We start from the raw sequence: 16244 nt of genomic DNA, 5'->3' as shown, positions 1-16244 counted from the left end.
TTTGTAAAACAAGTATTTAAGAAATATCTTTATGGAGCCAATATGAAGATTAAATACAACAGTACATGTAACATCCACGTCATGCCTGGCCGCACATGGTAAGAAGTCACAAAGTTTCCCCATTATTATCTTGTTCACAATTTTTCCAATATAATGATTATTCTGTAGGGCATTAGGTTTTCAAAAATGGATAACAACTGTTCCTGTCCTCAAGAAGTCTAGCTGGGGAGGGTCAGCACATGAAAAGACAGTGCAATGCAATGTGATAAGTGTTTCAGTGTTGCATGGATGCCTTAGGACATCCTGTTCTGGCCTTCTGGACAACCTGTTCCCTGAATTGAGTACTGAGTACTTCTCTGAGGAGGCAGTGAGCAGTATAGCTAAGGCAGGAAGGTAGGAAAGGGTAAGCTGGCATCTAGGATGGCTGGAGCATTGGGTGTAAGATAGTGAGGCTGCTAGGAACCAAATGATGAAGGTTTTAAGTACCCTTGTGTAGGACTTTGGATTTATGCTGAAAGTATTGGGGAGCAATGGAGGATTCTTATATGTCTATCAATTTTCATATTACAAAGTTTAATCTATCAAAATAACAGAGAACAGACTGGAGAAGGACAAAGCGAACACGGGGACATCTACTGAGAGGCTGGCATGAGCTGAGGGCATGGTGATGGGGTTTTGATGTGGAGGGAAATCAAAGGGGACAAAGGAATCATTGATACTCCCTGATTGCTTGTTTGAGTGACTTGGCACAGAGTTGTGCCATTTTCTATGAGATAAGGGATATCAGGAGCAGGAGCAGATGTGGGATGTGGATTGGGGAAGAAAAGGATCATCTTGGCTTTGGACATCAAGGTTGAGGTGTTGAGAGCCACTTCATCATTATAGTGCAGTAGAACAAAGGATAATGTGTAGAAGAATCAGAGTTTGGAGTAAAAAAATTGCAGCTGTGGAGAGAAGTGGGAGGCTAACTTCCAGTTAGTGGAAATTCAACTGAAGAAGGAGTGGGATAAATAGGAGAAAATCTAGGAGGTTTTCTGGCTTCTGTGATATGTTTTGACAGTATGGAAAAATATCCAATTTCTATCCAGTCAAGCAGCAACTTTCCATCTTTTAATTATTTGAATAAAACCACTTCTCTCAGATTGTCAAACTCCTCAAAAGGAAGATATGGAGTAAGAGAAAAAATTCATTTTTTCAAAATTAGATGGCAAAAAATCAGACATGCCACTTTTAGAAAACTAGCTGAAGTAAAAAAAAAAAAAAGAAAGAAAGAACAAGAAAAAGGTTTTGTGAAGGAATAAAGAGAATGTGAGAAAATGAAAAGGGTAATGTAGAGAGTAGTTCTGGTACAGAACTATTGAGAACTTAAAGAAATAGGAACCTTTCAGTGTTGTATAGCTGGTATACCAGGGATAAATAGGTAAAATAATAGAAATGAATAAATTAAAAAGTTTATTGAAATTCAAAAACAGTTGATAATGCCTTTTTCGAATTTCAGATATAAAAATGGGAAAGGCGAGGGTTAATTTCATGTTCCTGTTTTATGAAGTTAAACAAACACTCATGAAAGAATTCTGCGGTAAATGTGGAGGGAAATGGAATACACTCCTCTTTATGCTAGTTGACATCTAATGGGATGAATACCCTCATTCGGGTAGTACACTTTCTTAGATGACATAGTCAGTTGAGATAAAGCTTCGAACGTATCTACTTTAGGTCTGACAAATCGGTAAAACAGCAGCCAAATACCAAGACCGTTGGTATTTTCAATTAGTTGCCTTCCTGACATCTCCCCTGGTAGTTTTTTCCTCTACAGGAATATTATCAAGTGCTACTTCACATTCTTCTCACTAGGCGACACTCTAAGCTCATGGGAAAGGCAAAGACGAGGCGCCTGCTGAAATCTGCCGCAGGCTGCTCCGTTTGTGGGAAATTGATAGCAGTTTGGATTTTATTAATTGAAACTTTAGAATTGAAAATGGTTTCTTATAAATGAGACAACAGGATAGGCCATATGGTTTAACTGAAAGTAAGCAGTCTTTGGAATCCCTGCTCTTGCCTCCTCTCACACTCCAGTGCGTCTTGCGGACCAGTAAGGCAAAGATTGCCAGGGATAATATTGGGGTTGCAGTGATGCCTGGGGTGGCCCTCAGGAGATGCTTTGGTCTACTCAAGGAATTTAGAGGACCCAACAACCTTGCTCAGCCATATGCACAACAGAGGTAACTTGTCTAACAAGCAGCCTCAGAGGGAAGTGTTTTTACTGCTCACTGGCAGAAAGGAAGACTGCATGATTGTAGCAGTGACTGAGGGGGCTCACATTTCCATTAATTCGAAGAAGCAGTTCTCTCTTTACTTATGAGGTTCCAGGCATTGGAATGGGCAGCGATTTTTGACGACTTTTGGGAGGTTGTTATAATGCATGCAGCTACACTCATGCCAGAAGTCGTTCATCGTGGCTGTTGGTTTTAAAGTGTGACTCGTGAGCCTTCTTCCCTAACCTCCTTTGTCAACCTAAGCCCAAGAGGTACAGCTGGAACCTGGGATCAGGGATAAAAATTGAGAACTCTTCCTTCACTGGCTGTGGAGAAGAAAAATTCACAGACAATGGCTATGATCCATCATTCATGGAGGCTTTGTGGATGTAACCAAACACAGGAAAGAGAAGCACTAGACTGGGAGCCAAAGAGGCTTGTTTTCCATGATGCCCCAACACTTGCTCGGTGTATTCATATAATCTTTCTGGTTTGAGGTTTTGTCTGCAAAATGAGAGGTTTGGAGCAGACGACTTGATGAGCTCACAGGCATAGACATTCTAGGATTTGTATCTAGGTAAGTAGAGGCAGTCTACAAACTGCCACCCAACAACCACTGCAGGAGAGCTTTCCTAATCCCAGTTGCTTCTGTGGGCATGGCAGACTTTCTATGAAGGGGATTTGTGTCTGAGGCTCTTTGGACCAGCTAATTTCTAAAGTACTTCTAGTTAGAATAGATAGATCCCCTGGGTCCATATTACTTGTGAGTAGTTTATAAAGTATTAATTGCCTGGGGGCTAAGAGTTCCAAATACCTTATTTTGAAATGTTATATCCAAAGTTGGTCACAATGCATTCCTGTGCAACAAATACATTGAGCCCTTGATGTGTATATGTCAGCACTATGACATAGACAGTCAAGGGCTGCTTAGGGTCTATGTGGTGGGTGGACTTAAAGTACAACCCAAAGTACTGAGTACTCTGCTAGAGGAATGCACCAGATGCTGTGGGTCTAAATTCCTGGGCACCCCAGGAGGAATGTCACATAAAGAGCTGGGTTATGAGAGCCTAGTTCATTGCAGCATGTCGAGCACATGCCCTACCACGCAGTGGATGGCTGACAATGTTTGCTGATTAATGCCTGAATGTATACACATTACAACGTGTCGGGTAATTGAGTGCAATGCCTGAAATGTTTCTGAGCACCTGACACATGCTTACGCGTGTACTCCTCTCAGCATATCAGATCGGTGAACACTATCATTATCTCCCTTTTAAATGAGCACCAAGGCTCAGAGAGGCAAAGTAATTCTCCCACTTGGTAAGAAGCAGAACCAAAACTAAAACTTAAGTCTGTTCAATTTTAAAGTATATTCTTAACTAGCACTGGAGAAAATTATGAAATGTTTTATAGATGTGGAATGCTCAGAAAAGCAAAACCCAACAGATTTTTAAAAAATATTTTGAGGAAGGCATTGTAAATATATATCCAGGTAAGCTACATCAACTCTTAGTGAGGCATTCATGTATTATCTAGCTTAAAAATGAAAGATGTTTCTAAATGTATTTCTCTTCCAGCACATACGGTAAAAGTCTTATTTTGAACATAAAGTTGCTTGCATATTATAAAACCAATTTCTCTGAGACCCAATTAAATAAATCATTGACTGAGTATTTGAGGGGTAGATGTCTGCAACATACCGGATAATGGAGCTTCCAGACTGCCTGGCTGCTTTCCTGCGGTCCGGCTTCATCCACCACACTCCTCTGGTCACCTTTCTTCACCTTCAGGGGCTTGAGTCCATGTGCTGTTGTCGCTTCATCTTCTTTTACCAGGTAAACTTTAATTAATCCGAATGTGGGCCAACTCTCATTTCTTCCTCTGTCTTCTAATTCCTGTCCAGTTACCACAGGAAAATCATTATACCGTTTTAAGCAAAAACACAGACCTTATTTTGATTCATAAGCATAAGATGACAGCCTAATGTCAAACGAAAAAATCCAGTGCCAGCCACCTTCTTACGAGCTCGTTTGTGGCGGGTCAGGACTTGGCCCATTGCATGCAAGAAGACACTTAAAAAAAATAGAATTGTCAGGTATTTCGGAATGGCAAGGAATTTCTTCATGTGGCATTAGTTAGGCCTTCAGGGCTTGCCATGGTCCCACTCCAGCCTAGCGGCACAGAAGGCCAGGAGGAAGCCAGTGCTTTCTCTGCTCTTGTGACCTGGTGCACTTAATCGTCCCATGTGTGTGCATGAACTACCACATGGGAGACTGGCCTTCCTGAGGAACTGGGGAGGCCTGGGGGGGGGGGCGATCTCCCCGCTCACTTATATCCTAATGGCATACATCTTTTGCACTGCTTTTTGGCCTGTTTAGTTGAGGTGGTCAGAGCTGACATTTTTTAGCACACTTCAAAACTGCATCATCTCTTTGTGTTTGGCCCGGCTCACTTTGAAATCTCTGACTATATTCTTTACAAAAGTCTCCACTTACATCACTGGTTAAATTGCTTCCCTCAAGCCCTGTGTCCAGGTAAATATCTGTTACTATGTTGTTTCATTACAAGCTCAAAACCATTTTGTCCTATTGCAAACATTATACAAATTTCTAGTGTATTATAGATTAAAAAGGAATTTTTAATGTTTTACTTTTAAAAGTTTACTTTTTTTTAAGACAGAGAGAATCCCAGCAGGCCCCACACTTATGTCAGCACAGAGCCTGACAAGGGGCTTGAACCCACAAACCGTGAGATCATGATACGAGCTGAAACCAAGAGTTAGACTCTTAATTGAATGAGCCACCCAGGCACTCCGGATTAAAAAGGAATTTTAAGTTTAGTTTGATAAACCACCATTTATTTGATGCACCACTTGGAAATATAGTTAGAACAAAAACCATTTGTAAATTGGATAAAGCCCATTCAAGCCTTTGAGATTTAAAATAAAGGGTAGTTGGGGCGCCTGGGTGGCGCAGTCGGTTAAGCGTCCGACTTCAGCCAGGTCACGATCTTGCGGTCTGTGAGTTCGAGCCCCGCGTCAGGCTCTGGGCTGATGGCTCGGAGCCTGGAGCCTGTTTCCGATGCTGTGTCTCCCTCTCTCTCTGCCCCTCCCCCGTTCATGCTCTGTTTCTCTCTGTCCCCAAAAAAAATAAATAAAAAAAATAAAATAAAATAAAATAAAATAAAATAAAATAAAGGGTAGATGATGGAATAACGTGGTTAATGAATTCAGTCTGTCCACCAAAGTCATTTTTTAAAAATGTTTGTTTATTTTTGAGACAGCATGAGTGGGGGAGGGGTAGAGAGGGGACAGAGGATCTGAAGCAGGCTCTGCACTGACAGCAGCAAGTCTGATGTGGGGCTCGAACACAGACTGTGAGATCATGATCTGAGCCAAAGTTGTATGATCAACCGAGTTACCAAGGCTCCCCCAAAGTCCATTTTTTTTTAAGTTTATATTTATAGAGAGACCAAGACAGAGCATGCACGGGCATGGGAGCAGTGCAGGGCAGAGAGAGAATCCCAAGCAGGCTTCAGGCTGTAAGCACAGAGCCTGATGTGGGGCGTGATCCCGTGAACTGTGAGATCATGACCTGAGTCGAAATCAAGAGTCAGACACTTAACTGACTGATCCACCTAGATGCCCCCCAAAGTCACTTTTTAATAAAAGATTTCCACTGTATTTTAGGTTAACAGATAGATTTCTGAATGGCCAAGGATGTGGTATTTAGGTCAGGAGACTGGATGTCAGATTCTGCTCATTTATGAATGTCTACTATGTGATAGACTGGGCTTAGCATTTTCATACTCCATTTAGGCCACAAAAATATTGTAGTTTGGAAGGCATTATCTTCCTCTTACAGGAGACAGAGAGGTTGAGGAATTTGCAGTGAGTCAAACAGAGAGCAGATGGTGGGGCAATACACATAGTAGTTATTGTTAGCTTAAAAATAATTTTGGGGCACCTGGGTGGCTTGGTCGGCTAAGCATCTGATTTTAGCTAAGGTCATGATCTCACAGTTCCTGGGCTTGAGCCCCGCACTGAACTCTGTGCTGACAGCTCAGAGCCTAGAGCTTGCTTCAGATTCTGTGTGTGTGTGTCTCTCTCTCAGTCCCTCCCCAACTCACAGTCTGTCTCTCTCTTTTGAAAATAAACATTAAAAAAAAAAAATTAAAAAAATAAAAATAATTTTAAAAGTTAAAGTAATATATGCTTGTGGTAGAAAATTGACAGATTCGTGAAAATAAAATTCCTTGATCATTCCATCAAGTAGACAACCATGGCTATTATTTTACTGTATTTATTCTTTCTGTATACAAATGCATAAATGCATGACTTTTCACTTATAAAAGTGAGATAATACTGTTTTATAAGTTGCTTTCTGCAATTAGTAGTATATCATAAATATCCTCAAGTCTTGTTTGCAACATCACACTTTATTGAATACAAGAGAGTCCACTTCTTAATACACCATTTAATAAATCTCCTTGACACTAGAAACTTTGGTTGAAGTATCTGTGATAAATGTGATGTACATCCTTCGAGTAAATCTTTACACATCACATATGTAGCCACATCAGCTCCAGAAATATTCTTAAACCAGTTCTCATTCCCACCACCAATGCAGGGAGGCTGGGTGGCTCAGTTGGTTGAGTGTCCAACTTTGGCTCAGGTCATGATCTTACCGTTGTGAGTTCGAGCCCCCTGTTGGGCTCTGTGTTGACAGCTCAGAGCCTGGAGCCTGCTTGGGATTCTGTGTCCCCCTCTTTCTCTGTTCCTTCCCTGCTCACAGTCTATCTCTCAAAAATAAACAAACATGAAAAGTTATTTTAAAAAAAGTATATATTGCAACTATATTTCTTTGATTACTAGTGGAATAAAACTTTTCCATTCTTTGTCTACCTGCATTTCTTCTTTTTCTTAAACTTTGCTTTAAATGTGAAATATTAAAATAAATGAAAAAAGACCACCTTTGTGATATTGTGCTATTATTGTATCTCCTCAAAGGAAAAAGAAAAACATGATCTTCTCCAATAACAAATTACTTCTGGAATGAAAAACAAATTAACTGAATGAGACACCTGGGCCCATCAGACATATTTCCATGATGCTTGTCACCATAGTACACACGGGGTCATGCATTACTGGAGTTCCTAACACAGGAGTTCCTAATAGGTTTTAGACCACTGAATTATGGGCAAGGGATATGAAGAACAAGAGATATAATACATCTTAATTAATCTGACTTGAGTTCTATAAAGCAGACCCCTCCCCTCATTTTTGGATGATTGTATACATCTGCCTGCTGGAGATCTCCACTTGGGATTGCCTACAGTATTTCAAATCCAGCATGTCCCAAACTGAATGTACCCCCTGCCTCCCTAAAGCTTCTCACTGTTCTTTTCCTCAGTTAGTAGCATATCAATCTACCCAGAGATTATCAATCTACAAGACTTACTTTTCCTTCAAATACCTCTATTTTCTCTAATATTTCTGTAATTTAGGCCTTTATCTTAATCACTCAATAAATATTTTTGAGTACCTACTATGTGCCAGATCTTCTCCTAAGCTCGGTGGTGGTGGAGAGCAAGGATGAGAGGGAGAAAAACACAACGCCTTGCCTTTCAGGGGAAGCACGGAGGAGGTAGGCAGGTGAAACAGACAATAAAAAAGTAAGAAATCTAAGATGGAGGTGATCGTTTTGGGTACTATTTCAGGTTGCCTATGGAGGTAATGTGTAACCTGTGATTTAAGACAAGAGCCTGATAGGATTCTGGGAGTAACAATCTAGAGAGGAGATACAGCCAGGTTAGAAGGCAGAAGACTCAAGGAAACGAAAGGGGGCCATGCAGGCTGGCATCAGGCAGAGTAACTGGCAGAGTGAAATCATGTTTGTAGGCCATATAGATATCTGAATGTTACAATGTTGGGGGCGCCTGGGTGGCTCAGTCGGTTGAGCGGCCGACTTCGCTCAGGTCATGATCTCGCGGTCCGTGAGTTCGAGCCCCGCGTCGGGCTCTGTGCTGACGGCTCAGAGCCTGGAGCCTGTTTCGGATTCTGTGTCTCCCTCTCTTTGACCCTCCCCCATTCATGCTCTGTCTCTCTGTCTCAAAAATAAATAAAATAAAAAAAAAAAATAAAAAAAAAAGAATGTTACAATGTTGAACATAATGGGAAACCTCTGAAAGTTTTTAAGTGGAGAACAAACATGCAGTGATTTATGTCTCTCAAAAAGAAAACCATGGCTGCCTTGGGAGACTGGATTGTAGGGGTGAAGGTGGAAGCGGGGAGATCCTTGTGATCTGGACCAGGGTGACTGGCAGTGAAGATAAAGAGAATTGGACAGATTCAAAGTATAGGGTAACTCATCCCCTTGCCCTCCACCCCAACTCTAGAATTCATAATTGATCTGCCAAAGTTCTGCATCTTCTGTATAAAATGCGCTCACTGACATCCAGGACACCCTGAATGCTTGTGGCTAGTTGGTTCCTTCTTAGAACATCTGCACACTCCTGTTTCCTCCCAAGAGAATTGTGTGATTACCAAGCATCAATTTGCTTCCAAATTTGTATATAACAGCTGTATTTAAAATTAAATGTAAATAAGGTTATTAATATTATATGAAACAATGAAATATGACAATGATCATTTCTAGGGAAAACTAGGTCAGATGATTTGGAAAGACTTCGTAACAGTATAGGCAAGATAGCAATACAGGACTGCAAACAAAATGGTAAAAATGTGCTTTCTGTCATAGATTCCTTCATACACATCTCATGCCTTCACTCTACAGAAACTAAAGCTAGGTATCAGAAAATGCATCAGGGGTATGGCTTAGCTAGAGGGAAAACCAGAGTGCTCATTAGTAAAAGCATACCAAAGAAAGGCTTTGCACCTCTATTTAAACATTGGCAATGAATATACGTGCATCAAGTTAAAATAAAATGTTTAAGGTATGTAGTGTGGTTTGTGTGTCCCTTTTCGACCTATCACATCAGGTAAGTAAGTGGCTTCGACTTTGGAGGTAGAATTAACGTGCTGGATGGAAAAAGGAATTATGGATAATAATGATCCCTGCCACTTGCACAGCCTGAAGTGGACTCCCTCTTCTGCCTGGCATGCCCTTCTATTCTACTTTTAAGAAGCAGCTAAAGCTATATACTTCTACACTGGCCAATACTTGTCCTCCTTTCCAGCCCTCTCGTCCCTGTAATTCATCACAACTGCAATGTCTATCACCACACTTACCACAATGCCGTACAGAATACAGATCAGCCTGTATAAAAAACTGTATCAGTGAACTACTTGAAGGGATCATGTGCTTCTCAACAATTTTTATAACCCAGAGCTAACACACAGTAGGTGCTCAATGTTTGTCCAATGGACAAATGAAGGAATACACTATGTACTTTAACCTTTTGAACCGCAAAATACCTTTGTAACCATAGAATGATGTTACATCTGTCCTATACTGTTAGGGACTGAATGTCTGTGTCCCCCTCAAATTCCTATGTTGAAGCTCTAACCCCCGAGTGTGGCTGTATTTGGAAATGGGGCCTCCAAGGAAGTGATGAAGGTTAAATGAGACAGGGGTAGTGTCCTGATCCAACAGGACTGATGTCCTAATGAGACACCAGAAAGCGCCCTCAGCAGACACCACCCACTCCGCTGGCACCTTGAGAACACAAATTCCTGTTTCAGCCATCCAGTCTGCAGTTATTTTGTTCTAGCAGTCTGAGAAGACTAGTCCACATGCGTAGAACAACAGGCTGCCTTCTCTTTCGTATTTGGTTTGCCTAAAGGAGCTTCAGAAGTAAGCGATCTTTGGTATGTCTAATAGATGGTTCTCTCCCTTTCAGGTTTCAAGAAAAAAAATTTACTCCTTTAATCTTTTTTCTTTACTAACAAAATATACGGTATCTTCACAGGAAGAAAAGCCTTTTTGTTTGATAAGCTTTTTATCCTCTGTGGTTAAACCTACAGCTCAAATTAAAAAAATAGGTTTTATCATGGTACAACAAAAAACAATTTTTAGTGGTTTAACAAGTGGCTACACTCTGTGATTCCCTTACCCTTCACTCACACGCCACACTGTATTTGCAAGATGGTTTTCATAGCACCTCCAGACATTCCTTGAGATCAAAACAAGGGAGGGGGGGGAAGTGGGGGAGGAGAGGCTGTATCAGCAGCATGCTTACCTTCTTACAGGAAAAGCAAGTGATTTCCAGAAGTGGATTGCCAGCATACTTCTATCCATCTCACTGCCCATAATTGGGTCAGAAGTTCAAACCTAGTTGCAAGGGGAGCTGAGAAAATAAGTATTCAGTTTATCTCATTCCTACTTTGGAAGGGGCAAAGAATCTTTCAGGTTAGTCAATGAATGGTATTTGCTATACAGGGAACTGGAAGACAGGACTGGCATATGACCTAATTCTTTTTTTTTTTAATTAAAAAAAAATTTTTTTTTAGAATTTATTTTTCACACAGAGAGAGAGAGAGAGAGAGAGAGAGACAGAGAGAGAACGTGCGCATGAGCGGGGGAGGGGCAGAGAGAGAGATACAGAATCCCAAGCAGGCTCCAGGCTCTGAGCTGTCAGCACAGAGCCCGACGCGGGGCTCGAACTCACAGACCATGAGATCATGACCTGAACCGAAGTCGGAGGCTCAACCCACTGAGCCACCCAGGCGCCCCTGCATATGACCTAATTCTAAGAAATCTTCAAGATATAAGCTTAATCACTCCAAGGTGTGCTTTTCATTTCACACCTTAGCAAAGCACTTTAGCCAGCATCAAATACTTCTTTGATTACAATTAGCTAGGTTGCAAACATTCCATTAGACGTATACCAGGTCTTACCCTGTATCTATTACAATAAAACACTACCTTTGGCTATTGAGTATATATTACCTGTATTGATTTTTATTATTGTTTTGTGTGGAGCTAATGACACTATTCTAACTTTTCTGTCAATGATAAATAAGAAAGTGGCAAGTGGGTCTTCTAATTTAAGGTTATGGTTAAGACCATAATCTGGGTTAATTAATATTGTGCTTTAGCCACAAACATACCCATAGATTGCCCTTGGCTAGCTTGTCTAAGTTTACATTCCATATTCACATGTTCTACTTCAAGACATCTTTTAAAGGGAAGACTAATTTAGCTTTGTGTAATTACTGCCATCCTTTAAAAAAAAAAGTTTGTTTCAAGAGAGAGTGCATGTGTGTAAGTGGGGGAGGGGCAGAGAGAAAGAGAGAGAGAGAATCCCAAGCAGGCTCTGCACTGTGAGCACAGAGTCTAATGCTCAACGGAGCCACCAGGCACCCTAAGAACTGCCATCCATACTGGTGCAGTAATTTTGTTAGCACAGACTATGACAAGTTCTTATCTAATGTAGCCTAAAATATCATTCAAATCTGAGACTTTATCAGAACAGAAATATACATCTGTCCTAACTGAAGACCTTAAACAGGGAGGAAAACTGGAGTTGAGAAAGTAAGAAAAAAAAAATAAAATCATGTTTACTACACAAAAGCACAACTCCTAAGGTTCTATATGGTAGTTATAGGTGACCTACAATTTGGCTTAAGGCTGCTCCAAAAACAAATAAAAAAAGAGAAACACAGTAACAGAGTCTTTAGGACAAAAACAAACCAATTCTTTAAGAACAGGCTTTACTGCTACTGAGACCTAAGAGAATTTTCTCCCACGAGTCCTCATAAAGGGTACACTGTGTAGTATAGCAGACATCAGCCTTAAAAACACTTGTGTTGTACAAGTTCTAATGATTGTTTTGCTAGTAGAAGCCAACAGCACAGAAGCAAAGTGCAATACAGTAAAGATAATTCTATTATCTTTAGGAAGAAGTAAAATGTGGACAATCTATGTGGCTCTTTGAAAATCTTCCAGAGGATGAAATTTAGATTCTTCTCCTTACTAGTTAGGAATACAGACTTGTTTTTAACATAATCCCCAAACTCCTCTATTCCTGTAAGTAACAAAACTCATTTCAAAACCAGACAAATTATTTGCAGACTGAAGGCCACTGTTCCCTTCTGATATCACAGATGGTTAGAGTAGACTACATACATAATTTATCTGAGGAACATGATTTTCTAAATAAATGTGCTTTAAATGTGTAATCTCAGGATAGTAGACAAATAAAATGCATTTTAAAATGCTAAGTTTTATGGTTTTACTACCTATACATGAACTTAATTTTTAGAAGTTTAAGTTAAAAGATTATCCACAAAAGTATTTTCTGCTTGAATTATGTTCAATTTTTTTTTTATTAATATTGGTTACATATGAAGTGTACTACACCTATTCACAAAGACTTAAAATTATCAGTAATATGAAGTATAAACTTAAAAAAATCATAAACTCATTCCATGTCTGTGAAATGCAGCAGTTAAGTATAATTAAATTTACAATAATTGTAAGGGATAGAGAGAACATTGAAATTGAAGGGGGAAAATGGTATTCAAGATCTAAACAACATAGCTACTGCTGTACTGAAAAAATAATTTATTAAATGAATATAATACTGGGAATAAAATGCATCACAAAAGTAAAAAAAAAAAAGTAAATTCTAAATATAAATAATAGTGGCTTATCAACAAGGGTTTTTTCTTTACTCATCCAAAACTTTACATACAATGTTCTTAAAGGCTAGATTTTGAAAATGTATGGTTCACTTTAAAGCAGACATGAATATAGCACTATAACGTCCAAAATTCAGCAAAGATCATCTTGTTTTATTCGACTAAAAATTATATTAATTTAAATGATTGTTCTTTTTACACCTTTTTAGGCCTAGAATATTTGAAATGAACAGATAGAATAGTTTATTACATTCTTTCTATCTCCCAAGATAGTAAACACATTTCTAGTATACTTTGTGGAATATATTTTGAAACAAAACATACCTGTGCATTTGGACAAAGGTTTTTTTTTTTTTTTTTTTTTTTACAATTTTTGGTCCTTTGGTAAAAAGCAGTCCCTTTTTAGATCAAAAGTTGACAATAGCCAATTGATCTTTTATCTACTTAAGTAGAATTTTAAACAACCACATTTTAATATGTACATCAAGATACCGATAAACTTTCAGATAGTGAAGAAAACAAAACTGGAGATCGTTATTCTATTTCCCTAGTAAGTTTCCCTCAGCTTTTAGAAAGCACATGCAGTTCAAAAAACCAAGTGGAATTTCAGAATGCTAGCATGATCACAGTACTTATTAACAGCAATATGCAAAGCAGTGGAAATAGAAAATAAATGAGTAACTACATATTATAAAAACGAAACAAGGCACTTTGAACAACTATAAGCAAATCTGAAATAAACACTTTTTCATAAAGCTGACTCACAGATTCTAGCAGACTGGTGTATAAAAGTGAAATAGTGAAGGCACTACATAAGTTTTTCCTAACTCCACTTACTAAAGAAATTCACCAATTAAACTTGGCACAAAAGAGTTTAATTATCATAAAGTGCATCACTTGGCTAAATATATTAAAAGGAAAATCAGCCTTAATACATTATAGCAACATATTCACATATGCAGAGATAAAAATGCAATCCCAGGAGTCAACATATTTAGGAACTTTATAGTATATATGGCTTTTTATTTTGTGTTTTTTTTGTATAACTCCCTATTTGCTTAGAATCAATATTTTCAAAAGAGTATATTTTGATTAGCAAAAAGAGGTAGTATTCTGAAAGAGGCAAACTCACTGATTCTACAGGTAGAGATTTAAGATAAAGATTATGTGGAAAATCAGTACAACATATTATAATAAACTAGGACACTTATAATATTCTGATAATGAGTTAGCTTTTAAAATCAAGGCTATTTTATCACTTTAGCTATGTTATTATGTTACTATAGCTCTTTCAAATAGTTTTCCTTTGGTATTAGAAAGTTTTCTTCTTTTTAAATAGCAATAACATTGCAACAGGCAATTTTTATTTACAGATGGCAAACATGTCAATATTTAAAACTTAATTCATCTTTACCACTGATTTAAACCACTAATGAAAATATATCATGTCAGAGATACAAAGAAGTATATATCAACCAGATAGCAACATGCATTTAATGTCCACTTAACTGATATAATTGGCAATTTAAACACAAACAGACACGCATACATACACACACACACACACACACAAGCGTGCATACACACATTAGTTTGGAGCAATATATTGGCAAAAAGCCAAAATAATTTATGCACATTATTTAAGAATTTAGTTTTGATAACAGAATTCTAACTAGATTTTTTTTTTTTGGTGTATTAAATACAAAGGTTGGATAAAAGATAGTTTAAAGCAGCAATGAATACATTTCCTATCCCGATAACTTAAAAAACTTTTCTTTATGTAAACTTTATACATGTGCAATCTTTTTGTTTTCCGTAAATGCTTCAGTCTTTCTTTTATTTTTTAACTATTTCCCACTCTATTCTAAATTTGCCGAAACATAGAAATGGAAGGAACTGCTCGCAGTTAGTCGTCCTCAGCACTGTATGCCACTTCTGCTACTTCTATGTCTGATACAGAATTTTCAGGTTCACTCAAACTTAAGCATGGCTTATCATCAGCTCTGCAAAAAAGAGAAACATGTCAATAAAGGGATTAGATACATGCTGTTTCCCTTCACTATCACCTTTCAAATTTTACCTAAAGAATATTTAAATATTAATGGGAAATATTTCATGGAAAAGAATATTTAAATATTTGATCAGAAATTTAATCATTTTTAAGTTGTTGTTACAACACCTTTGGAGATATATTTTTAATTCTTTCAGCTCTTTCAACTATCATTTATCAATAAAATATAGTGACTTTCACCAATATAAAATTTGTTCTCATAATTACAGCTTACCTGCTACCACTAAAGTATTAATAATGACTTTGGATTTATAAGTAATAAATATTCTATGTGCTTTCAAATATACTATCTTTTTATCATTCCTGTAGGTAGGCAGGCTGGTTGCTATTACAGTATCCCACTTTTTGAATGGAAAAAGACTGAGAGAGATTAATTTGTCAAGCTTTACAAAATTAATAAATTAACTGAGTACTTAATTTAGATATATCTTCAAAGTAAGTAATAACATTTACAGCCTGGATTGTAAACACTCATTTTTAGGCACAGCTTAGAATATCTGTAAGTCTTTCTCTGCTCAGATTTATGATACAATAACATTGGGTTCATAAAAAATACTCTATAGAGTATTAGTGCCTATTTGCCTCTAGTTATTCAGATGATTGGGCTACAATAAACCAAATATTATTATTTACCTAGATTCTTCATGTAAATCATCTCTATCAACCTCAGGTGCAGAGGACTCCACCTTTGGGATGTGTCCACCTTCCGTTCCACACATGAGCAGTGATTCTTCAGGTTCTAAAGACAATGTTCTAAAAGTAAATTATAGCAACAAGTTATTTTCTACAAATAAATACTGGTTTGTTTTTGTAAATACATGTAGCTTTAGCAGTCTTCAGCTATTCTTTTTGTTTTTTTTTTCTTTTTAACATTTATTTTTGAGAGACAGAGAGACAGAGCACAAGCAGGGGAGGGGTAGAGACAGAAGGAGGCACGGAATCTGAAGCAGGCTTCAGGTTGTGAGCTATCAGCATAGATTCTGATGCGAGGCTTGAACCCATGAATTGTGAGATCATGACCTGAGCCAAAGTTGGATGCTCAACTGACTGAGCCACCCAGGTGCCCCCCCAGTCTTCAGCTATTCTTAAAATGGCTAATAAAGTGCTGACTCTGGGAGTCAACAGAGAAATTAGTACTTATGATTAACGTAAAGTGATTTTAACATCAATTCAATAGATGCTGACGGGAACGCAAACTACAACTTTCACATGTGAAAAATTAGTGTAAGTGCCTTGAAACAAAGACGCCACTTAAATAGGGTAAAGCGAATAATGTTTATCTTGTTGAACTAGAGGCTTATTTTTCTGATGTTTC

At 38.1% G+C, this 16244-nt stretch overlaps 1 protein-coding gene across 4 annotated transcripts in view; it reads right to left on the bottom strand.

Moving 5' to 3' along the window:
- Positions 1-13714: 13714 nt before the first annotated feature.
- The window catches only part of SNX16 (sorting nexin 16), a 42602-nt gene continuing 40072 nt past the window's right edge, over positions 13715-16244 (bottom strand). For all 4 annotated transcript variants that reach the window (XM_030304051.1, XM_032591909.1, XM_030304050.2 and 1 more), the window contains 2 exons: positions 15563-15682; positions 13715-14861 (listed from right to left, as the gene is read on the bottom strand). In XM_030304051.1, coding sequence (XP_030159911.1) covers positions 14765-14861; positions 15563-15682 — 217 coding nt within the window. In that variant the 3' untranslated portion in view covers positions 13715-14764. The remainder of the gene's footprint in view (positions 14862-15562; positions 15683-16244) is intronic.

The sequence above is a fragment of the Lynx canadensis genome, chromosome F2 (assembly GCF_007474595.2).
Source record: "Lynx canadensis isolate LIC74 chromosome F2, mLynCan4.pri.v2, whole genome shotgun sequence".
Taxonomy (NCBI): domain Eukaryota; kingdom Metazoa; phylum Chordata; class Mammalia; order Carnivora; family Felidae; genus Lynx; species Lynx canadensis.
The sequence above is the reverse complement of the archived record's forward strand: the minus strand, read 5'-3'. Positions and strand labels throughout refer to the sequence as shown.